This window comes from Hemibagrus wyckioides, linkage group LG05, assembly GCF_019097595.1.
Source record: "Hemibagrus wyckioides isolate EC202008001 linkage group LG05, SWU_Hwy_1.0, whole genome shotgun sequence".
In the NCBI taxonomy this organism is placed as follows: Eukaryota; Metazoa; Chordata; class Actinopteri; order Siluriformes; family Bagridae; genus Hemibagrus; species Hemibagrus wyckioides.
The window spans coordinates 14,904,503-14,930,030 of record NC_080714.1 but is presented as its reverse complement, the minus strand read 5'-3'; the positions used below and the strand labels follow the sequence as shown (position 1 = coordinate 14,930,030).

The 25,528-nt window shown below is 38.6% G+C and overlaps 2 protein-coding genes across 2 annotated transcripts; both read left to right on the top strand.

Moving 5' to 3' along the window:
• Positions 1-2,073: 2,073 nt before the first annotated feature.
• Positions 2,074-13,608, top strand: LOC131352734 (protein-lysine 6-oxidase-like). Its single transcript, XM_058389056.1, has 7 exons — positions 2,074-2,722; positions 2,818-2,926; positions 3,048-3,179; positions 3,817-3,973; positions 4,153-4,248; positions 4,333-4,448; positions 11,421-13,608. Exons 1-7 carry the CDS (start codon positions 2,098-2,100, stop codon positions 11,425-11,427), a joined length of 1,242 nt encoding a protein of 413 aa, XP_058245039.1. The 5' UTR covers positions 2,074-2,097; the 3' UTR covers positions 11,428-13,608.
• Positions 13,609-15,958: 2,350 nt separating this feature from the next.
• sncaip (synuclein, alpha interacting protein) lies at positions 15,959-24,033 on the top strand. The gene is made up of 10 exons (XM_058390631.1): positions 15,959-16,089; positions 18,329-18,414; positions 18,899-18,962; positions 19,832-20,655; positions 20,743-20,922; positions 21,138-21,251; positions 21,339-21,464; positions 21,852-22,021; positions 22,110-22,196; positions 22,287-24,033. The coding sequence occupies exons 2-10, from the start codon at positions 18,358-18,360 to the stop codon at positions 23,242-23,244; spliced, it is 2,580 nt and encodes an 859-aa protein (XP_058246614.1). The 5' UTR covers positions 15,959-16,089; positions 18,329-18,357; the 3' UTR covers positions 23,245-24,033.
• The last annotated feature ends 1,495 nt before the right edge of the window (positions 24,034-25,528 follow it).

Genomic DNA, 25,528 nt, shown 5'->3' with positions numbered 1-25,528 from the left:
AAAGAATCTTGACTTGGCAATATGTTCTCACTCTTTCTTAGAAAAAGTTTCTAGATCCATGCACAGCATGCTTCAGGTCATCCCACAGATTTTTAGTTTGATTCAGGTCTGGCTAGTCAGTTAGAAACATTTCTCTTCCTTAAGCCATTCCTGTGTTTATTTGGATGTATGCTTTGAGTCATTGTCAGTCTCAAAAGTAAAATACCTGAAGGGTTTGCACTGGTATGTGTGAAAAGCAGACGTCGAAGGGACGTCCTGTTCTTTGCGATGCCACTGCTCAGTTTTCTCTATTTGTTGAAAATACCACTTTACATCTATACTTTGTTAGCTCTTTGTGGACCATGGCTTCAGCAGTTGGATGAAACCAAGAAGATGTGAAGAAAATCTTACAGAAACTGTTAGTTATTTGGGGTTAATCAGAATAATTTAACTGATGACAAATGTATGCTGTATCATAATTTCATTTGAACATTGATTAATTGTGATGGTTCCTTCGTAGATCTCTCTGAATCTGTTAAACTGAATGATTTCATGTAGAGATGCTTAGGAAAAGCCTCATAAGGTAGATGATACTAACATTTAAATAAACATGGTGGATTCATCTATGGTGACTGCTGTTAGAATTGCTGCCAGGCAATAAATTTAATTAGCATTGCTCATAATTAATAATGATTATTACACTTCTATGTGTTCTAAGTAAATGTTATCTGTTGAAAACATAAATAATTTGTCAAAGCTATGTATGATTATAAAAGAAATCATTTTAAACATTTCAGTGGTTTCACGTGTTTGTTTCCCTTCTCATGGCATAATGTCAAAGGAAATGTACATTGCATTAGACCAACACAGCTATTTCTTGCTGTTAAGGCACATTTATAGTCAGAAAAAAACATCAACAATTATTTACCATATACAATGTAATTTTACAAAACACTGTATGATATGATGTTGGACATTTTAATTACTGGCCACTTACTCCTCACTAAAATAACAGATTCCCCAATACCATCTGGCCCTTTTTTGATCTTTTATTTGACTTTAATGGGGGAAGGGGACATGCATTGAGGATCTATCTTTACATACAGTATGATAACACTTAAAACCCCCTTAAGTTCATAAGATGGCAGTTGTGTAGCAAACAGCTGAAGAGCAATGAGGGCTAACTTAACATATGCTTGGTATTTGGGGGCTGTTTCATGCAGTGTTTGCCTCTGCTGGATAGGTAGCAAGTTGACATTGCATAAAGTACCTAAGGTCCCAAAATAATTTGAAACCTGCTGAGTGTATAATGCTTTTTTCTTAACAAAATGCCATTTCATGTGGAGTGTTGATGAGGGGGAAATAAGCTGTTCAACACAACAGCAGGGAAGGCTTATAAATTCATGATGTCCACTTGTCAATACCAAAATGGTTTGGAAATGACAAAGAGCATAATAGCTTTCTTTAAAAGCTTTCAAAACACATAAATTTGTTCAAAATGATAGTAATGAAGTAATATTATTAAACTGAAATTACAGACTGTATTTCTTGTGACATTAAAATTTTTACTCATGTCAAATTCATGTTTTCACAAAATTCTCTGTAAAATTAAGTCATATATTTCTCATAAAATATTTTCACTGTTTGCTTGTGACCGCGGAACCATATGAAGGAATCAGACATACATAGAATACACACTTACTTCCATTGTTGTCAATCAGCCCAGACATGACTAGTGACCACATTTAGTTTCTTTAGGTTTGTCCAAAGTAAAGGGTTGACCACAAATAACAAAGAAAACTTTCGTTAAATGATGAAGCACAGTTTGCTACTTGTTTTAATGTGCACTTCAATGAAAATGAAAAAGAATTAAGATTTTACAGCACAGGACTCCCACAGTTACCTCTGTAATTTGATTACAATGTTCTAAATGTAGGTGGAGTGCCGCGTAAGAAAAACATGCAACACACACCCTCACATTGTCAGGTTGTTGCTATATACTGCGCATGACCAGTGTAACAAGTGCGCTTTGAAACTTGTCCAGAAACTAAAAATCCACCCCCTCCCTGCAAACCTTACCCCACACAGGTTCTCTGAAGAAAAGGTACACTAGTCCTTATGAGACTCTCCACGAGATGTAACGCTTTAAATCATCATTCCAATGCGCCGCCTAAAAAAATACCAGTTCTTTTGCAATTTGCGCGCACTTTCCTTTATTTTAAGCACCCAGGAAGGGACTCTTTTGTAAAGACCCATCATTATCTGTTTGTGCAAAAAAAAATGAGGAGCATAGTTTTTAGAGTGTTCTTGCTTCTGTCCTCTGGCTGCGTTTTGCAGACTGTTCAGGGTGAGCCGCGATCTGGGTCCAGAGGAACAGCACGCGGGCACCCGGCAAGTTCCTCGCGTCTGGCGATACGATGGACCGGAAACGGACGCGTGTATAACCTACAGAGTCACGGTTCTGAATATATCCCGCCGCGCCGAAGAGGAAACGTGGACCTAAACAAACCTGCGCTGGTGATCCGGGAATCAAATGAGACCGCGCCGAGTCGCTTGGGAGCGCACACAGAACCCAGGCTAACAGATAATGGAGACGTGATGATGGCAGACAACCCGTACGACCCTTACAAGTCCTTTCGCAACGACCTCTATAACCCGTATTACAACTATTACGACTCTTACTACCAGCCGCGCTACAGGCACAGAGCTCGACCTGGCTATGGGACGAGATATTTCCAGAATGGTAAGAGAATGACTGAGCTTCACGTCCAAGTGCAAATGTTTGAAAAATGCCCAAACCGTAGCTTTATGATGCGCTTACGATGCAATTATTAACAGGTCTTCCAGATCTGATTCCAGACGCGTATTATGTGCAGACGTCCACCTATATACAGAGGGTGCCAATGTACAACCTTAGATGCGCGGCTGAGGAAAACTGTTTGACAAGGTTAGGAATATTTTCCTTCACTGTAATCTCTCTCTCTCTCTCTCTCTCTCTCTCTCTATCTCTCTCTCTCTATCTCTATTATATATTAATAATATATATTAATCAATTACTGTGCCGGCAGCTCAGCTGCGGACGCGCGGGACTACGACACGCGCGTCTTACTCAGGTTTCCCCAACGCGTGAAGAACCAGGGTACTGCTGACTTTCTTCCCAACAAACCACGATACGCGTGGGAATGGCACAGCTGCCACCAGTGAGTAACACCCAAGTTAAAGGCTAGGACAAAAACAAACAAACAAATAAACAAACAAACAACCTAAATACATCTTATTAAATATTATATCACAATAAAACATAAGATGGGGAATTGATTTGACATACTATTTAATAAGTTAATTTCGTGCAGTTAAATATTATTAATGTTGGATGGAGTTGTTGATCTTCTGAGATCAGGATGAGCTGATTATAAGAAGTGCAGCTGACCTGGATCTGTTCAGTTAGGTGGTACAGGTTGTATAAGGGAAAGCTAGCAGGTCCCAATGGGTGACTTTGAAATTCCCAGTAAGAGAATGGTTATAATAACTTTTTAACCTAAAATCATTAGTTAACTTCAATCAAACAAAGCAATGTACAACCCTGGCCACATTTACATATTTAGAACAAAATTAAGCAGTGTCTTCTGTCTAGTACTTCTAGGTCTCTTGTTCAGGTTGCACTATTCAATTTGTCATTTAAAGCCAATTTATATTACTAAGCAAATTTTTATTACTTTGATGGTGTTGGTGAAACAGTCTAAGATATAAAACATTCTTTTTGCATAGTAATGCTTAAAGGAAACTTTGTTGTATTTTTGATTCCACCCAGAATTTTTTCTTTTTTTTTTTACCCAGACACTATCACAGCATGGATGAGTTTTGCCATTATGATCTCCTGGATGCTTCTACCCAGAGCAAAGTAGCTGAAGGCCACAAAGCCAGTTTCTGTCTAGAAGATACCTCATGTGACCCTGGCTACCATAGGCGTTATGCATGCACATCCCATACTCAGGTGTATGATTACCCCAATATTCCATTGCTAATATTCCATTGCAGTGGTTTCTTTGTGACAATAGACTGTGTAAATCTGATGATGACGAATCTGATGAATGCCATTTTCCATAAACAGACATGCCCTATTATACTATACTATATTTTTGTTTTATACACTGTTATTTGTTGACTTAACAGGGTCTAAGCCCAGGATGTTATGACACATACAATGCAGACATTGACTGCCAGTGGATTGACATTACTGATGTTAAACCTGGAAAATACATTCTCAAGGTAAGATTTCACATGAATTAATTATGAAATAATGTGTGTGATCTGTCTGATGAGTCTGATGCATTTTATGTGGTTGTGTTGCAGATAACTGTGAATCCAAGCTACCAGGTTCCAGAGTCAGACTTTACTAATAACATAATGCGCTGTGACATTCAGTATACAGGCAATTATGTCCATACATCTGGGTGCAGTACATCTCAGTAAGTGAACAGTGTATTCATAAAAGACATATTTCTTTTGGATTTTTTTTTTTTTGGTGTCTTATCAAACACCAATCATAAATGAGACCAAATATCACCACTTTGAATCTTTGAATGAAAAATTATTGCTAACAAATAGGACTCCCATTACAGTATGTGGTTGCCTTTAACTCCTGTTCTTCAGTGTAAATTCTTCTGGATATGTACTGAACAAATTACTAAAATGTTATTGATTGTACTAAATATGTGGCAGCCTGGGAAAACCCTTAACATAGTGAAATTTACTATTAGTACTATAGTATATAGAACTTAACCAGAAGTAAAGCTATAATATTTTAAAGTCTGGCTACCTCTGCGCACAGTGCGCACAATTCTGCAACTTTCTACAGAGTCAGTAGCTACAGACCTACAAACTTCATGTGGCCTTCAAATTAGCTCAAGAACAGTGCGTAGAGAACTTCATGGAATGGGTTTTCAATGGCCAAGCACCTGCATCCAAAGTGCAAGGCAAAGTGTTGAATGCAGTGGTGTAAAGCACGCCGCCACTTGACTCTAGAGCAGTAGAGACGTGTTCTCTGGAGTGACGAATCACGCTTCTCTGTCTGGCAATCCAATGGACGAGTCTGGGTTTGGAGGTTGCCAGGAGAACAGTACTTGCCTGACTGTATTGTGCCAAGTGTAAATTTTGGTGGAGGGGGGATTATGGGATTAGGCTTGGCCCCTTACTTCCAGTAAAAGGAACTCTTAATGCTTCAGCATACCAAGACATTTTGGACAATTTTATGCTCCCAACTTTGTTGGAACAGTTTAGGGATGACCCCTTCCTGTTCCAACATGACTGTACACCAGTGCACAAAGCAAGGTCCATAAAGACATGGATGAGTGAGTTTGGTGTGGAGGAACTTGACTGGCCTGCACAGAGTCCTGACCTCAACCTGATAGAACACCTTTGGGATGAATTAGAGCGGAGACTGTGAGCCAGTCCTTCTTGTCCAACATCAGTGCCTGACCTCACAATTGCACTTCTAGACAAATGATCAAAAATTTCCATATACACATTCCTAAACTTTGTGGAAAACCTTCCCAGAAGAATTGAAGCTGTTATAGTTGCAAAGGGCCGGCCAACTCCATATTAAACCCTACAGATTAAGAATGAGATGTCATTAAAGTTCATGTGCACATAAAGGCAGATGTCCCAGAACTTTTGGCAATATAGTGTATGTTGGTGAGCCATAAATGAACTAATAAACAGTAATTTGTATAAAACAACCAAAATAATTCCAATAAACAAAACTGTATAATAATAAATTATTATTTTATTTATTTTATTATTATTAATTGTAATTTTATTAATAAATAAAATAATGAGATACAAATGATGAAACCATTTCCAGTTTTTATCAAGTTAATAAAGTCATTGCAAATTCAAATTTAACCCATTTACTTTAGCCAAATCAACACTTTGATATAGATTTCATACACTACCTTACATATAAAGCAATCAGAAAGAATTAAGAAAATCAGAGAGATCTGTTCAAAATCTCTGAAGTGACTTGAAGTAAGAAATGTCTGCACAAGATACTTGAAGGCTCTACATCTTTTTTTTCACTACTTAGCTAAGGTCCTCCAGTTCTGTCCTCTCTGACTGTTGAAGACTTTACCACCTTTTATGATTGAAGATTGAAAAAATCTGCCAGACCTTCACTTCTACCCCAACTCTAACACTACACACACAGGATCCCACTTCTCTTACACTAGCCCATCTTTCTAATCTAGCAACAAAAAGATGCAGGCAGGTCATTGGATTCAATCCCTTCCATAATGCTCAATTTACAAGACCTCCTCCAATTTATCACTACTGTCATCAGTGGCTCCATACCATCTGGTCATACACCAATTGCATTAAAGAGAGCAAGGGCCATTCCCATCATGCAGGTGACACACAACTCATCCTCTCCTTCTCTTTGTCAGACACTCATATTTCTGCTAATCATGAGCAGAAACTTAAACTTCAAACAAAAACTGCTGTTCATCCCAGGTGATTCATGCCCATGTCACGATCTTGTAATCTCCCTGCACTCACCTTTGGGCACTGCACACAACCTTGGGGTATCCATGGACAATCAACTGTCATTTCCTTTTACATTTCTAATCTGACATGGTCATGTTGATTTCTTCTAGAGCGAGATTCATCAATTTCTATCCACACAGGCCACCTAGGTGTTTGTTTTAGTCATTTTAAGACTGTGCTCCTACAATTTGCTCCTGTCAGATCTGCTTCCCAAACCAGTTTCATTGTTACACTCCATATACTGGCTTCCTGTATCTAAGCGCATCAGATTTAAACCACTGATGCCTGCTTGCAAAGCCAAAAACAGACCAGCACCCACTTACTTCAAAGCACAAATCACATCACACCATGCTTCCTCAAATCCTCTAGCACTGCTCCTTCCTTGTACCATCTCCCTTCCTCTCTATACCTCCTTCAGGTAGAACAGGTGATTTGTCCATGTGGCATGAGTGTATATGTCCATTTGTAATGTATATGTGGTCATGAGTGAATGACCACATATACAAGGCCCAGTGTAGTCATAGGACAGTGTATAGATTTACAGTACTCAGAAAGATGCCAAGTACTTTTTCAGAACAACTTTATACAACTAAGCCATTAATGACCTTGCTCAAGGGCAAAGCAGTGGCAGCTTGATGATCCTGCATTTCAAATTATAACCTTCAGACCAGTAGTCCAATGTCTTAAACACTGAGCTACCACTTCTTGTGTTCATAAGCTGCTGAAAAGTTTGGGCACTATGTGGAGTCTCAAGAGGAGTACTGGAGTTGGAAAATGCTATTTTGGATTTGCCATTGGGTGTCAGGTCCAGTGTAGAGAAGAAGAGAGCTATCTCCAAGCACTCCTGTAAGTCATCAACCCATGGAAGAGGGTAGTTATCAAACTATGAGAGCTGGTTGAGCCTTTAAAAGTCATTGCAGATCTATAGACTCCCTACCATGGGTTTCTGAACTACAGCAATGGGAAAAGACCATGAGTAAAATCCTAAAGATCAGATTAAATGCTGGCAAGTCTGTGTTATAAGCTTAATCCATTTTTAGTAGATTGATATTGTATAATTGAATGTCTTTGCACTTATCTGGCTGCCAGTCAGTGTTGCTCTGCAACTGTCACACATATAAAATGGTTAAATGGAAAGGAGAAGGTCCTTCTTCCCAAGCCTTCTTGGCCAAATCAGGAAGTCCTGGGCCTCCTTCCAGAGAGAGCTTAAATGGGGAGAATCCTATTATAGTCTATTATAAGTCTATTATACAAGAGCACACTTGAAGGCAACATTGAAGATACTGTAGCTACAACTTGGGAACTTTTTCTATGACTGGAATTTTTATTCATTTATTTATTTTATTTATTTTACATTTTACGTCTGTTTAGGGGCCTGTGAATAACTAAAAGAATGTGCTGACTATGATAAGATTTAAATGGTTATTTTGCATGGAGTCTATTGAGTACAGTTGCACTTTGTACAGCTTTGTATGCATTTTGTGAATAACTGTACACTGATGTTGGTAAGAAATAGCCTAACTACTCAATCATTCATATTTTTTCAAACAAAACCACTTAACACACACCCAGCATAGTCTGGGTGTTCCCATCATAACATGTTTGTGAATTCATGTTACTGATGGTAGTGACTACATCGACCACTGTGACCAGGAGTTTGTTTTTTGTCAAAAGTGATTTTGATGTCTGTTTTATATGAAATGATAGACTATTTTGTTTACTGGGGCATTACATAATTTTCAGTATGTTTAACAATTCCACCAGCAACCCCCTCCTTCTGCCAGAGGGAGCTGTCACCCAAATTTTGAGCCACCTCCTGCTTAAAGACACATAACCATGGTCATGACAGACACGGCGCAAAGTATTGTGATTCATTTGCTTACTGAGCTGTTTCTTCAGCTACTGAGCCATTGTCTACGGATTCTCATTGTCTACAGATTCTCATTGTGTTTGTGGCTTATGTGCTTTCGCCTTGTGTTTTTAGATTTGATTGCATCACAGGCTTTATTGTTTTGAGTTATGCACACTTCTCCAACCTGCTCTTTGGATTACGTTTTGGATTTGTTTGTTGCTGATTTAAATAAACTGCAACTGGATTCCACAACGTCTGCTTCCAGCTCTCCCTCGCAGAATACTTCACTAACCAGGAATCCAGATGATGTAAATCAGCTACAAGCTTTCTTCACTCACCAGGGAGAGGTACTGGTGGCCTATTACAAACAACTCACGGCCCTGCAGACTGCTAATACCCACCTCCTCCAAGCCCTCTGTGCTCTCCCCGCCGGCAGACCTGAGCCTCCCAAGATAGCAATGGGGGAAAAATTTGACAGATCTGCAATTGCTGTTGCGGATTTCTCTGGCAGTGCAATGTATATTTTGCACACCAACCTGAGGCATACAGAGAGGACAGCACCAAATCTGCCCTCCTTCTCACACTTGGACTGGGCCTCCGCTGTCTGGGATAGCAAAGAGCAGGTACAGGGCTCCTATAAGCATTGCACTCAACTGAACAAAGATGCTCTCGAATATTACTACAGCTGTGTCAGGGATCAAGTACAGCAGTGGAATACGCCAAGAAATTCCGGATGCTGGCTGCTCAAAGTAGCTGAATGACATGCTGCTGCAAGCTATTTTTCAGGAAGGACTGAACCCCACATTGCAGACAGGTTATTGCTTTGCCTTATGCCCGGAGAAACCTGCTTCCTGATCTGCTAAGGTGAGCCTGAGTTCCTGTCACAACAGTCTCCGCTTACCAGTACATTTGATATATGCTGATGGGGAATGTCCCTCTCAGCCCACATAGATTTGTAAGACCTCCAGACCTCCAGCTCGAGGACACCCAGGGGGTCTTTGAGGAGTTGAAACGATGCTTTACCATGGCGCCTATCCTGCAACATCCAGACCTCAACGTCCCCTTCATAGTGGAGGTGAATGTATTGAATTGTGGCATGGGAGGTGTGTGCTCTTGCCCCATTATGGAAACCCAGGCAAGCTTCTTCCCTGTGCACTCTTCTCACAGAAGCTGACCCCTAACAAGAGCAACTATGACAAGAGCTGTCTCTCCCAGGTGACACCAAGCGGTACGTTGAAGCCTGCTCTGTCTGCGCCAAAGTAAGGATGCCATGCCAACTCCCTTACGGCCTGCTGGAACTGCTCCCCATACCTTGGCAGCCCTCCTCCCACATCGCCATAGACTTTATCACTGATCTCCCAAACTCAGGAGCACGGACACACCTCAGTATTGGTTGCAGTAGACCGTTTCTCAAAGGCCTGCAAGCTGGTCCCCCTGAGATGGCTCCCCACGTCCATGGAAACAGCCAAGCTGCTAGTTGACCACATCTTCAGAAACTATGGCCTACCAGAGGATATAGTTTCTGATCGAGGGACACAATTTACCTCCCATGTGTGGCATGCCTTTTGTGAAAAATTGGGCATCAGTGTCAGCCTCATGTCAGGGTACCACACCCAAGTGAACGGCCAGGCCAAAAGGGTAAACCAGGAGTTGGGTCACTTCTTGTGGACCAACTGCAGCCGAGAACAACACCACTGAAGTGAGTTCCTCACATGGGTAGATTACACACAGAACTCCCAAACCCACTCCTTCACCAACCTCACTGCGTTCCAGTGTATCTTGGGATACCAACCCCCACCTCTTCCCATGGTCAGGGGAAACCCCAGCAAGAAGGTATGGGAAAGGACATACGTTTGTTTCCATAGAGCGGTATGCCGCCAGGAACTTCAGGCCAATTGGCGAAGATGCCCTCACCCTCCCTACCAACCAGGCCAGATGGTATGGCTCTCCACTCAAAACCTCAAACTTAAATTCCTGATCTGAAGCTAAGCCCTCGGTTCATCAGGCCTTTTGAGATCCTACACAAAGTCTACCTAGTCATGTACCAGTGACAGTTGCCCTCCCATTATTGCATATCTTACCATCACTCTTCAAACCCGCTCACGGTCCCATGGAACCAAGCCCCCCCTACCATTAGACATTGATGGTGCCACGGCCTACATTATCCACTCCCTACTGGATTCATGAAGGCGAGGGGGAAGGTTACAATACCTGGTCGATTGGGAAGCTACAACCCAGGGGAGAGATGCTGGATGAACACAGATGACACCTTGGACCCCTCCCTCACAGAGGACTTCCATAGAAATCACCCCACTTGGCCAGCACTCTGACCTCGGGGGTGCCCCCACTGTAGAAGAACACCTGGAGATGTTCCTAGGAGCAGGGATTCTGTAACAATTCCAGTGATGATTCCCCCTTCTTCCTGCTTCTTCTTCTAAAACTTCTGGGTTTTAGCAGTTAAAAACCATGTACACGCCAGACACATCATAAATTGCAATTTATTTGCTTACCGAGCTGTTTCTTTGTGCCATACTGATTCTCATTGTGGCTGCTCATTATTTTGTGGCTTACGTGTTTTTGCCTTGAGTTTTTTATTTGATTGCATCGCGGACTGTCAAGGGTTTTGACCTTTATGTTCGTTTTCTACAACCTGCTCTTTGGATTATGTTACAAATTTGTTTCTTACTGTTTTAAATAATCCATGAATGGATTCCACGACATCTTCTTCTGGCTCTAGCTCACAGTATGGCACAAAGCACTCCAAAAGTGTAATCAAAGCCTGACATTCACTGTGTGAGGAAAACACATTTAGATAGAAACCTTTTTGACAGCTTTTTGCAGACCAAACATGATCATTGCAGAAAATCTAGGCAAGTAAAGATGAATAATTTTATGTTGTGTGGTAAAATATAAAGTGAACTGTCAACTCAAAATAAGATTTTTTAGAATTGAACCACAGTGATGTCTGACATGTTTTTCTATATGGCACATAATTTATGTTAAATAATTTTACACAACATGCATAATTCTTTCTTATTTTTGATTTCAGATACTGACTGCAGAATGTTGTCGTCAAAACCCCAAAAGCCAGTCATTAAAGAAGAAAACAAATCAACTACCACAAGAACATGCACAGCTGCCTGATACAGAAGTCAAGGTGTCAAATGTTGAATATGAAGATTTTTATGATGATACCATTTTTAGTCTGGCAACCCTGTTATTTTTAAATCATCAAAATGTATGTAAAGGTAATTACAGTAAGTTAAACGTAGGGTCATCTAGGGGTTCCAATCTTATAGGTTCTAAGGAAAACCATACTATATTGTATTTCCTCTTAAAGTACAACTCATTTAAGTATAGCCAAGATTAGCCAAATAACTCTTGAGAAACACTTTTTTTAAGAGTGTAGATTTATATCCATTTAGCTAATGTTTTAACACAACATATCATGCATAATATAAATAATATAAATAAAATAACAAAAAAGTGAATCAGACATAAGAAAATTAAACTATATTCTGGAGTCTTAGTTTATATAATATCTCATTGTAGATAAGATGGAAAGATGATGAAACGTCTTATTGCTATTAGTAATATTATGTTATTTATCACAGAAAATATAATTTTTACCTTTTTTTGTAATATAAATTTTTTAAAACTCATTTTGGTTAGATATCCACTAGTAATATTCTGGAATACTAAATGAACCATACGAATACCTAAGTTGTAAATCATCTATTTTCTGATTTTCTTTTTATAAATATTTTACAACTACATTACTTAATCAAGTATATCACCAATATTCTCCTTTCAGTGTTTAGGGCTAGTATACCAGTTATTTCTATTATGAGAAACTATTTATTGTATGTATGCAGAGAAACTAAATGGATTACGACTTAAAAAATTACGACTTAAAATCTAATATTAAATTTGAATTTTGTCATGTTACTTTAGGTTACAGCAGATAACTTGGAATCAGTGTGTGTTGTTTTGGTCCTGTGTTAAATTGTATTTAAAAATATGCAATCACTATAGGTTTTGCAGGCAGTTGTCACCTTTAATTCAAGATCGAATATTTATATTGTGTAAGTGATTCACAAGTATTTTTATACATAATTCTCACATTTCAGAGAACCAAAGGTAATTAAATGAACATCATTTTTATTCTTTATCATTTTAATTTTTATTCAGCCAATCACTGCCTCAGAGCTGTGTGATAATATATGCTTCCAAGACTGACACATTTTAGTATTCAAAAAAAGGTTTAGGCTGATATTGCTTATATGCTTCAGGACTGTTATTTTATTTCACTGAAAAATATAACCATAGTAACATATATTCTTCACATGTTTTTGACATTATGGCACCCAAGGCATATAGCTATTTTAACATAGTGCCTCATACCTTACTTAATACATTCAAAATGATGTGCCTTGTAGGAATCTATCATGTAGCATTCTCTGAGGAATACACTATTAACTTCTTTATCTGCCAGAAAGCATTCAATCGTATCTATCTTGTAGAAACTTTTCATTAGCTGAAAGTCTTAGAAGTATAAAGCAATAATAACATATTCTGCTGCTTATCTGTCTTGCACACACTGAGAATCATCAGCCTCTGTGGTATATATTAATATTAACTTAATCTTCTTTTTATCTATTTGCATGCATTCAATATCTGCATTATATGGAGTGCTTGAAGTGGAAAAAAAATATGACGGTATAAATTTGTTGACGCAAGATTTACGCAGTGTGGAATAGTATTTTTCTGTAGAGAGGTGGTGGGGTATGAAGTTTAGAACGTGACAAAAAGTATTTCAATATGAATTTTAAGTACATTAAATGTATTGTCATCTATTTTCCCCTTTATTTTGAATTAGATATTGGTAAGATTCCAGATTTTAAACATTTTTTTAAAGAAAATTGTATTCTACAGTGAGGGGAAATTGTCTGAAAGTGCCTTCTGAAATCTTAGGATTGGATGATTCGCTGTAATTGCATGAACTTTAAACATGGACAATATTGAACCAGATTTGCTGAAAGGGATGATGTCTTTGCTATAGCATGAAATGTTTCCATTATTGTTATGTAACAAGTACATATATTTTTAATATCATGTCCAAAAACTACTTTTGCTTTTATGTATATTTTTTATGCTTAAGAATACGCACCTTTTATTCATTTAAAAGTATGAAAAGACAACGTAGTTGTCAAAAGACGTGTGTGTAACTTGATATATCCTCTGTAATTATATTAAAACAAAAACAAACAAAAATAGACGTGTTAAAATTCTTCCCTGCACCGTTTGTTACCATTTTTAACAAATGTATCCTAATGGAATAATGGAAAGTTTTAAGCATTTGAATAACGTTTGTGTATTCTCAATGTTTGCCTTATTTACTGCTGAGTTTTTAAATACATAATTTTGAGTTCAGTAGTACAATAGTAAGTTAACAATAGTAAGTTACAATAGTAGAGCTGATTCTATCAAGTTTTCTTATAGTTTATCAGCATATATTTTTTTGTTAGACTTGCTCTCACCTTTCACCACATCTGATCTTATGGTGTCTTTAGATTAAATTTAGGAAAATTCATCTCTGATGTATTTCTGCAGAATTTTCAATATATCTCAGGTGTGGCAGTTGTGCTTTGATCCACACCATTCCAGTTCTGCATCCTGCATCATAAAAGGGTCTGAACTCCGTTACAAGAATGAGGTCAAATGTATGAAAAGGCAGCCAGTAAGATCAGATAAATTGTTGGATGAAAGCAACCAGTGTGACACCATCCATGGTGCTGTGATGAGCTGTAATGGTTGCCACATAGACCTTTAATGTAAACCAGGGGTGTCAAATCTTATCCACAATGTGTGGGTGCAGGTTCTCATTCCAATCAAGCAGGAGCCACAGCAGATTCCAACAGTTTAATCAGTTGAGTTTGGCTTAGTGCGCCATTTTATGAGTCATTTTGTCCTGATGTAGTCGACTATTGAGCTCTACCACGAAGTTTGTGATGTTCTCGCTGGGATGAGGACTTCTCTTTGTCTGTGACCCACTGCAAAATTGCCCTTAATTCTAACAGGCCCAAGGGGACTACTCTTGCAGCTGTGGTTAATAATCCTAGCATCCTCAGCAGAAGCTGCTAGTGCACACAGTGAATTGGTGAGAGCACATTGCAGAGGCTGGCATTCAGCCAGTGATGTTAGGAAGAGACCCATGGGTGGGATAGGAACATAAAAATAAGGTGTGTTTTTAAATAAGCTTAACTTAAAATTTGTACTATGAATATCACCTGAAGATATCAGAAAATTGATCTGTATATGATCAATATGTACTGCATTGTTGGTGTAATAACTGCATGCACTTGAAATCCCTCTGTCTTTTTAAAAGGCACAGGGAACTCAACATATTATAATATTTATTGTCATTTTAATATAAAATCATGCTTGGAAGTTAGGAGCAATTTCTGTGAATGCAGAAGAATACAGTTTCATGATATAGGCATTTTATGTACTTGAAAATGTTGTCCCCAAAGTGCAGTCTGGCAGGGAGTGACAGGAATTCCACCCCAGGACGTTCCTTTGAGCAGCCAATCACTGGATGAGGGGAGACAGGGACATTGACATACCTCTTTGCACCTCAGTATAAATCCCAGAAATATCTCAAGCAACTGTAAGGTGGGCATTAAATTTCCATCCACCTGGATCTTTGATAAGCAACTTCAACGTCATATTTTGTACTCTAATGGCCTTAATCTTACTCTAATGGTGGAAGCTTGACATGTAAGAACTTTGGACCTTTAGGGCAATCTCCACTCCACTAAAGAACTGCACACGCTGAGTCATGAGGCAGTGTGTATAAATCTGAATCTGAATATTTTTTTCTAAAGGTCACTTCACAACAAATCCACTAGAGTGCAGTATTGTAAAACAGTGACGAAGCTTTCGTGCAACAGGAATTAACATTTATAATTCATTACCAATTGACCTTGTACATTTTGCATTATGTATAACCTTGTGAATTACGTATAAAATATAAGCATTTTAAAAAAAAAATTATTATATAGGCTGAGGCTGTGTATTTATATTACCTTCACTCTTACAATGCAGAGTAACATGCAGAATAGTGGAAATATGTCTAGTTAAAATTTTTGAGGTATTACTAATAGACTTTAGACTAATAGGCTTTATTGAAATCTAAGGATATTATAGTAAAAAAAATCGGTTTAGAATATTTTTCACACAAAAAAATCAATGACGATTTCTAGCCTTGAAATGAAATATTTATACTTAAATAAATATGTATAATTTTAATATAAATATTTTCTTAAATAATGAGTTTTTCTACGTTGAAAGTCGAACTTTGTCAGTCATTCTGGACATGGCTTAAAGAGCAGAATATTTCGATGAGTGTGGTCTGTGATGTGGCTCAGTAACGGTGCCCTTCGTGTAAATCCGGTTTCCTTGGAATAACCAGGAATAACGGTGCGCCTCCTGTTCCCCATAGCCGAATTCCAAATCACACCTCACTTCCTGTCTAAGAACACTACGTAGGGCATAGAATAATGTCCTGTACACACTAGCTAGTGCACTAAATCTACAAAAGGTGATCATTTGGGCGTCAACCCATGTCAAATTCTTGTGCGGCTTGTGAAGTGGTTCTGAAGGAACAGCTGTAAGACCACGGGAAAGCAAAGCAAAGCACGGCTTTGGTCTATAAGGTATTTTTGGCCTTTGGATTATTATTCGTGGAGCAGAAGGCTAATGAAACCGGTGTCGGTGAACGGAATAGAAAGCGCTATCGCCCGTTTACAGCCGATTCTAGTGGACCAGCCCTCCGCTAAGCTAGCTAGCTAAGCTAATCATTCCCACAAACAATAGGAAAAGCAGCTTCGCACGGGACAGAGAGTTTTTTTTTTTTTCTGTTACGTTGTCCTTACCTGCTGAAAGGTTTACTGGGCTGGTCAGACATTGCTCATAAACACAGCGCCTTTTTGCAATCTAAATCAAATCATGGAAACGTTAGCGCCTCGTAACTTTCTTTGTATATGTTTTACTAAAATAGCCTTACAGACCGAGATAGCTAGGCTAGCGTGGCTGGGTGAGGACGTCGCTAGTTCGCGGCCAAAGCCACTGATACAGCTGGTCAGTTTTTGGGGATCAACAGCATCCTGTCCGTATAGAATTCTGTCCATATGTAAATTTGGTGTTCAGAGCATTATGGGCAGATGTGATCTGCATAGTGCCCATGGCCTGTTGGTTATATTGCACCAAATAAGCTTCCAGCAATAAATAAGCGCACATATGCGGCAGTTCCTAATTATTGTAGGAAACAAACGAAAGACCCATATGTCCGGCTAAATTACTGCTTTCACCCTTTTTAAGGGACAAAAACAACTGCTCAGCAGTTCTATGGCCATGTGTGTGACTTTTTATATTATTATTTCACCTACCAATAAACAGATAAAAGGTCTAGAGTTCATTTCAAGTCTGGCATTTGTATCTGGAGTCTGTCATTCAATATGCAGTCCAAAGAGTTTTGACTTACAGTGAGGCAAACCACCATAAAACCCCGAAAAATTCAAAGAAATCCATCAGAGAGATGGTAAGAACATTAGGTGTGGCTAAATGAATTATATGATGTATTCCTGTAAAGAACGATTCAGCAACAGAGAAATGCTTTGGATGACATATTCTTTTTTTCCTGGTGAATTAAAACGCCTTCACAACAGTTTGCCAGATCCAAAACACTGTCCAGGAGGTTGGAGTATCTGCATCAAAGTCAACAACCAAGAGAAGGCTTCACCTGAGTAAATACAGGGGGTTTACCACAAGATGTGAACTATTGGTAAGCCTCGAAAACAGGAAGACCAGACTAGAGTGGCCAAAAACATCCTTTAAAAAGCCCAGATAGTTCTGGAACAAAATTGTGTGTAGAGATGAGACAAAGATCAACTTGTGCCAGGATGACGAAAAAAGAAAACACGAAAAGATGTAGAGAAGTGGAAGGAGCTGCTCTTGATCTGAAGCAGAGCACCTAATTTTATGGTGTGGGCATGTATGGCTACCAGTAGAGCAGACCAATGCAGAATTCTGAAGATAGGGCTATAGTATCTGCTCTGATTCACCCAATGGCCAGAACATTGACCCAAAGCATAGTTTGAAAGCAAACCAAGACTTTCAAGGCAAAGAAGAGGAATTTTCTTCAATGGCCAAGTCAATTCCCAGACTTGAATCCTATCGAGCTTCTATTTCACTTACTGCAGACCAAAACGCTTCAAGAACAAGCAGGAATTGAAGTATTTAGCTGCAGTAAAGGCTTGACTTTGCAGCACCAGGGAAGAAACACAGCATCTGGTGATCTGTTTGAGTTACAGAATTCAGACATTTCTATGTTAAATTAAAGCAGAAATTTATAAGCCGACATTTTAATATTAAATATATTATGTTACACAGTAAAACAACATCTTTTTCAATGTCTGAAATATGTCCAAATACATGGACGTGACTGTACTATGAATGTCATGACTCAGTAAAGCAGTAATAGAGGGGTCTGTTTTTTTTTTTGTTTTTTTTTTTAAACAATTTAAGGATTTTTAGCTGCAAAAAGGTTGAGGAACTCTAAACTAGAGGACTTGCACTCAGATCAGCATTTTTCATCTCAGTTAATCATTTGAAGAGAAATATTTGATGTGCTCCGGTTGTATGTGCATTATGTGTTGATTAACGTCTTACTCTTCAGGAATTAAAGATATTTATTTTAAATGATCAATACGGCTGATTTTTTAACATTTCCAATCTAAGACAAATCTTTATTGAGTTTTGGTAATTACCCACACATAATGTCCTTCAGTTATTTGTCTGTCATTTGTTAACTGTCCCTTACTTTTTGAAGAATCTTTAAGAAGTCTTCTTTAAGAGGTCACGCTGTTTATGTCGTCTTTCGCATCTTTTTACCAGGGCTACCTGAGACATAATGCTGACAGAAAATGGATGCTCCTGAGTATTTGGACCTAGATGAGATTGATTTCACTGATGATTTAGCTGTAAGTAAATAAACTGTGATAGTGTGATAAGTATATTTATACAGACTTTTATACTGATAGTGATTATTATAATAACTCACAATATTTTAAAACAGCTAGTTAATAGCTGGGCCTAGTGGACCTAGTTTTCTCTCCAGGGGAATTTCACTAAAAAGCAAATAAAGTGTTTTGCAGAAATAGTAGCATTACCTAGAACAATATGATATGTTTATAGAAAAGAAACATTGTTTCTTAAGTACAGCTATACAGAATACTCATATATTTAAGCTCACTTTACATACACTATGGTTTTTATTTCTATTGATTTTCAAGAAGTATGATAATAATTTGGACTACAGCACTAGACATACAACAAAGGTTAGTTTTGGTCCATTAATTTATTTGGTTCTAAGAGTGACATTTCACTGCTTGTATCAGTATGATATTACTTTACTGTATTTAACATTTTTTTGCACAAGTTAAATTGTTTTGATCTCTGTTACAGTACACATCGAAGAGCATTCCAGAACTTTGCCGGAGAAATGATGGACAAGCAGAGGAGAGACAAGGTGTGTCTATAGCATGTTTCTAAAAGCATTGTGGATACATACTAAACCATGTAAAATGTACATAAAGGTAAAACATGTTCTAGATATAAAAGATGCTGTCTGTCAAATTGTGCCTGTTGTCATTATTAAAAAAGATACCATTACTTGGAAAAAGATTTTACATAGTCCTGGTGAAGGTGAAGGAGCACATGGTGAACTGGAAAGAGCGAATTACAGAGCCATAGCAAAGACCTTACACATTCCATAATATGGGGCTGTTTCTCTGCAAACAGTACAGGGGCAATGGAGCAATGTTGGGACTGTTAGGGGAAAAATATTCTTGTTAGAAACTGAATCTGGGGAGATAATGGGCATTTCAACAACACAACAGCCCCAAACACACAACAAAAATAACTTAATAAAGCTTTGCATGGCCTCTGTGGAATCCCACTAAAATGTATGGAAGAATTTGAAACTCTATGTCCATCAGGAGGACCCTTGTAACCTTGGGGAATTTAAGATAGCTTGCAACAGAAATTTGCCAGAGTGCGGTTAAAAGCTGATGAGTTTCTGTAGGGCATTTCAGAGTTAACAGCTTTGCAGTCGATTACTAATATTGGTCATTTGTGTACCCAATTACCTTTTCCCCCAACAATTTAAAAAATATATATATTTTATTATGCTTGTGTATTTGTACATCCAAAATAAAAATACATTATTTGGGTAAATTTTGAAGGTGGCTATATGTACTGGAAGTATATTAAATAAAAATGGAAGTGTCTGAATACTTACTTTCCTTCAGTGTATTTATAAAAAATGCATATGTAACATAGTATGCATATGTAAACTCGCACCTGAGTGACACTGATACCTTCAATGTACTCTTTCAGCTCCCGGCATCAACTGGAGTCGAAGTGCCTCCTCGCACAGTGGAAGTGGAATCAAACCCACTGGAATTGCTGATGTTTACAGCAAATTCAGACCGGTTAAAAGGGTCTCACCACTTAAGCATCAACCAGAGGTTTTGGACACGGAGGCTGACAGTAAGAGTCCTGGGCAAAATGTAGAGGGAAGCAATTCCCCTAAAGGGCTCCAAGCAAGTGTGAGTCCATGTGATGTTCAGGCACTCAAGTGCAAAAATATTGGTAATGGAGCACTTTTTGGGGAACTGGAGCATTATGACTTGGACATGGATGAAATACTAGATGTGCCTTACATTAAATCCAGCCAACAAATGTCCACCCTCCCCAGAGCATCCTCCGAGAAGCGAACCTCAGGGAGTAGTGCCACTGATAGATGTGTAGGCCTCAAGGCATCATCTCTCGCTCATGCTGAGAACCTGAGCAGTGGTACGCAGTTTTGTGTACTTCCACCTGTTAACTGGTCAGACATGAGAAAGTCAAAATCTATGGATCCAGACTATCACAGGGCACAGACAGTTGGATATGACCACTCGTCAGGCTCCCTGCACCGATCTATATCTGAAGCAGACAAGCTATTATCAGGCAGACCTTTTCCAGATACACCAACCCACAAGGCTGGCTCAGACACTTCTGTCAGTCAGCCTTTGTTCCATGTTCAGGGAGGTTCAGGGGGAAGGGTAGACAACAGCAAGTCATGGAGCAGTCCAAAAGCATTTGGAGAATGTGATGAAGAAACTAAAAAGTCTCACAGTATAATCAACATTGTGCGGGAGGGCCAGATCTCACTCTTGGTGAGTAATGAGTCCTAAAAAGGTTGAAATGTTTTGCTTATTTGTGTTAGAAACAATAAACCTGATGTAATCTTTGTCTGTCCTCAGCCTCATTTTGCGACTGAAAACCTCGAACTCATTCGAGATGAAGATGGAAACAACCTTCTCCATATCTCTGCTGCAAATGGACATGCAGACTGCCTGCAGCACCTGACTTCCCTCATGGGAGAAGATTGTCTCAATGAACGCAACAACCAGAAACTTACTCCAGCTGGTTTAGGAGTCAGGGTGAGTTCAGTAGTTTATGTTCCGTTTCTGGATTTTTCATTGTAAGCATTTGCTGAGTTACAGGTAAGATTATTTGTCCATTTGTGAGTTTAATTGTGTTTACTTAAATCTGTCTCTTAGATTCTATAGCTTTTGTAGTTGTCATATATATTTTACTGTGTTTTATATGAATGCAGAAATGAAAATATGTTGTGTTTTTTTGTGTTTCTGAATAGAATGGTCATCTGGAGTGTGTGCGCTGGATGGTGAGTGAGACAGAGGCCATTGCTGAGCTTAGCTGCACACGAGACTACCCAAGTCTTATCCACTACGCAGCACAACATGGACAGGTGAAGATAAGATATATAAATAAGACTAATATTTTTTTGTTTTCTAGATTTGATATCTTATGCATTTTAGCTGACTCTTTTCTTCAGGAAAGGATCTTGTTGTGGCTGCTACAATTTATGCAAGAACAAGCTATCTCACTGGATGAAGTGGATCAGAATGGGAATAGCGCAGTGCATGTTGCTGCTCAGTATGGTCATCTCGGCTGCCTTCAGGTAAAAGTCTGGTTTGTTGTTTTTGTACAATTGTGGACTTTATAACAAAATTCCAAAATAACAAAATTATTGGAAAATGTTCCCTTTTCTATGGGACAGTGAAACAGGACACAGGCCTCCCTCTTGCTTTCCTGTTTGTGTAGACTGGCCAATAATTTCCTCTTCTTTTCACTAGTCAGCAAGGAGGGGAAGTGTGGAAAAAAATAAGGCACAGTATAACAATGACCAGAAGACTTGGAGTTTTCAGTCAGCCACAGAGCAGTATTTAGAGTCCATAGTGCACAAAGGGGATTACACTGAACTTACATGGCTATTTCTTAAAATTAACTGTGCTTTATGTCACTAATTATTTGAATTTTGGCTTTTAATCCTGTATGTTTCCCAAAGACGCTGGTGGAATATGGCTCAAATGTTACCGTTCAGAACCAGCAAGGTGAGAGGCCGTCTCAGTGTGCTGAGCGACAAGGTCATACCACCTGTGCACGCTACCTGGTGGTGGTGGAGACCTGTATGTCATTGGCTTCACAGGTGGTCAAGCTTACCAAACAACTCCATGAGTAAGCAGACTGCAAAATTATTTGTAATATTATATTTGAAGATAAACAGAAGATCCTCAACAAGTTCACTGTTCATATTCGTTTGCAGACAGACTACAGCAAGAATAGCACTCCAGAGTCAAATGCAGCTGATATTGCAGTCTCAGGATCCCAATGGAAGACCACGATCACCCAGGTTCGCTCGATTTTCTATTTTCATTTGTCTCATTGTAATAAACATGTGTAATTACATGTGATAAGGTCATCTTATTCACTTCTCTATTAGTTTGCTTATACCTCCAGCTGAGACCTGGCCTGAGATGACACTCACTGCAGAGGTTACCCCTGGTGATGGACAGTGGGTGCTGAGGCAGAGGCATGTGGATTCTGAGTCGGTCCTGCGCAAGATCTTGGGAAAAGACATCGCTGAAAGAATAGGCACCAGGGAGAAGCTGTTCCAAGAGGAGGCAGTAGAGGGCGCCAGTGGCACAGATTCAAAGATGGGCATGGGCCCACTCCGGAGACCAGGTATGGTGGAAAGGCGGGAACTGAAACTAGCCCGCCTTAGGCAGATCATGCAGCGCTCCCTCAGTGAATCAGACACAGACTCATATCCCCCTGATGAGTCTAAGCCACCCACAGGCACCCCCAGACCAGAAAGACCAAGCCAACTTCCCTTAGCAGAGAGTGAGGAACCAATACAATTAACAAATAAGAAGCATACCTCAGCTGCTGAGCGCAAGTTCTCATTTGCACTCCGGACTTCCAAGTCCATGGACGGATACAATCCCTCTCCAACTTCAGACAACAGTGATATTGATCATGAAACAAAAACTGACTTTTCAGGGGAAATGACTGAATTTAACAATGGGCAAAAAGTCACAAGTCCAAAGAGTGCTCTTAAATCGCCATCCTCTCGTAGGAAAACCTCACAAAACCTTAAACTCAGAGTGACTTTTGAAGAAGCACCAGCTGTCCAAAAGGCTGGTCAACCAGGGGATGTTAAAGTGGCTTCTGGTAAAGAAAAGACTTCAGAATCAGGGAAGCGACCCTTTGGAACATTCCGCTCCATTATGGAAACGTTAAGTGGAAATCAGAATGGCAACAACAATAATGCTCAAGGGACATCTGTTGGCAAGCACTCATCTTCAAGTTCAGCACAGAGTCCTTCTGGGAAAAAATCGGATGCTAAGGCCAGTCCAGGGGGTCTGTCAAAATGCAAATCCAAGACCAGCGCTGTTTAAGTGCCTTTTCAAGGGTGCTGTGAGAGCATTGCAGTGCCCTGTTTATCTTGAATAATCTAGTAAAACCCTGAGTGTTTTCAGGTTAGTGGTAACTTTGGTTGAAATGACACAAATGACCAAGTAGTAACTTAGGTTTAAATGAAACGAATGACCAACCAAAACACTTTAACCCTAAATCAGACACTTGCAGCAAATGCAATTTTTTTGCAATATAACACAAATTATTTTTTATCATCAGTCACTGTATATATGTATAACACATGGCTTCACATGCATTCTCCCTAGTAAATAGATAAGTGGAGTTGTTAAAAGTATTATTTAACATCACTGTGATTTTTGTACAATCATTATCTCATTTTACAATCGTATGCTACTTAGTGAGGAAAAAAAAAGCATTCCATGCTCACAGCTGTGTTTTTAAACCCAAGGTCAATGCAAACTATAGTTTAATGACTTTCCGGTAGGTCTTAGTGTTAGAAAATGACAATGAATATTTATGACCACTACATTTCATCCAGAACAGTACTGCATCACATTACTGAAACTTTCCTAGAGTGGACAGTATTAGATATTGAAAGTTACATACGTGCTACATTGTTGAAAAAGTTGTCCTGATTTTGATCAATCACGTTTTAATTTTTTTTCATAATTAACTGTGTTTTATCTGTACCCTTTTCCATGTTAAAACATATTTATGAATTATAATTTAAATACCTTGTTTGAAAGAAAAAAAAACATTCTTGCAACTATTGTAATCCTAAGATGAAAAATAAATGCATTTAACTGTTAACCGTGTGCCTTCACAATTTTAAAATCTGATGTAAATTCATGGCCTTTTTAACAATTGCATATTTTCTCTCCTTTACACACATGTAGCCATCTCAGCTAATATTATGCACTAAAGTAATAAATAGGAAGTCAAAGACTATGATGAGAATTCTATCAAAAATTATTTTAGTACTACAGGCATATCACGACTGCCTTGTTTTCATTCACAAACTATACACTACAAAACACCAGCTTTATGTTCCCCTCCAGTGAGAAAAGCATCTCATTTTTTATAAAAACCAATACCTGGGGAGGTTGTGTTTTTGTAAGTGAAGTTAAACTGATGAATTAGCCCTCGTTCATTGGACAACAGTTTGAGGCAATATCCAAGGGAGTCATTCGGCACCTTTGAGGAGGCAGGCAGTTTAATTGGTGATGGTGTGGGGCTGTGAGGGGAACGTTTAGGCACGGGGCCGACAGCCTGTTGTGTAGCATGAAAATGGAAGAGACAACTGCTTGATTTGACAGGAGGAGTCATATATAGATTTTTGTGTCCATTGTTTTGGCTTATTTGTGTGCGCTTTACTCAGTCAATCAAATATAATTGACACCACTGGGCTCTGTTGTTTCTGGGATGACAGCAGTTAATGCCAGTGGAAAAAAAGGCTGGGTGGAAAGTTCTCCTGGTGAAGGATGGGGAAAGGTTTCGGCCAGCCTTGTGACAATTTTTCACACTTCAACAGCATTAATTGATGTAATGACAGCAATGATGGATACTAATATATGCAACCTTTAAAAAGAAACCTAATTATACCATACCAAATTCATTTTTGCCTGCTGGTTTGAATAAGGCTGTGAATTAAATAGCGCCAAGGCTTTCTAACAGCATTGTACAATCATTTGTACCTATTTTCAATAACTATGTATAAATAATTGAATGACTAAATGCCTAAAATTAGTCAAATATAATGACTGAAGAAGAAAGTCATACTTAGAGCAAAGGACATCATACCTTTCCTCTTAAGTTATTGCGAATTGACATCTGTATTGAATATGTTTCTTTTTGTTTAATTGATTTCTGTGTATTGTGTCCAAGTCCAGAAGAGGGAAGCATTGCTGTATAGCATTGCACTATTATAGACACATAAGGAATTTAATGAATATTCTAGACATAATTATGTCTATAACCAGTCAAACAAGTCAAAATATTTATTGTGTGTTTGCACAATGAAAAATGAAGAAAAAGTAAAGGTGCATATTTATATAAAGAGAATTTCCAAACATGTTTGAACACAGTTTCTGAATAAATGTTATTTTGTGAGTGTGTAGTCAAGAGTTATAAAAGTATCACTTTATGAAAAAAGTAGCTTTTTCATTTAGCTAATAATTAGTATATATAAAATTGCATTTGGACAGAGACACATAACCTCCAAATACAGAATATGAATGAAAGATATGAATGATTTAATCATGAGGGTGGAAAATGGAAAAATAGACACTACATAAAAACGGAAAA

Bases quoted from the DNA above. Each gene is read 5' to 3' on its own strand.
- LOC131352734 (XM_058389056.1), top strand. From the start codon at position 2,098: ATGAGACTCTCCACGAGATGTAACGCTTTAAATCATCATTCCAATGCG. The intron at 3,180-3,816 runs GTGAGTAACACC...TTTTTTACCCAG, and splicing joins GAATGGCACAGCTGCCACCA to ACACTATCACAGCATGGATG. The intron at 3,974-4,152 runs GTGTATGATTAC...TTGACTTAACAG, and splicing joins CATGCACATCCCATACTCAG to GGTCTAAGCCCAGGATGTTA.
- sncaip (XM_058390631.1), top strand. From the start codon at position 18,358: ATGGATGCTCCTGAGTATTTGGACCTAGATGAGATTGATTTCACTGAT. The intron at 18,963-19,831 runs GTGTGTCTATAG...GTACTCTTTCAG, and splicing joins ACAAGCAGAGGAGAGACAAG to CTCCCGGCATCAACTGGAGT. The intron at 20,923-21,137 runs GTGAGTTCAGTA...GTTTCTGAATAG, and splicing joins CAGCTGGTTTAGGAGTCAGG to AATGGTCATCTGGAGTGTGT.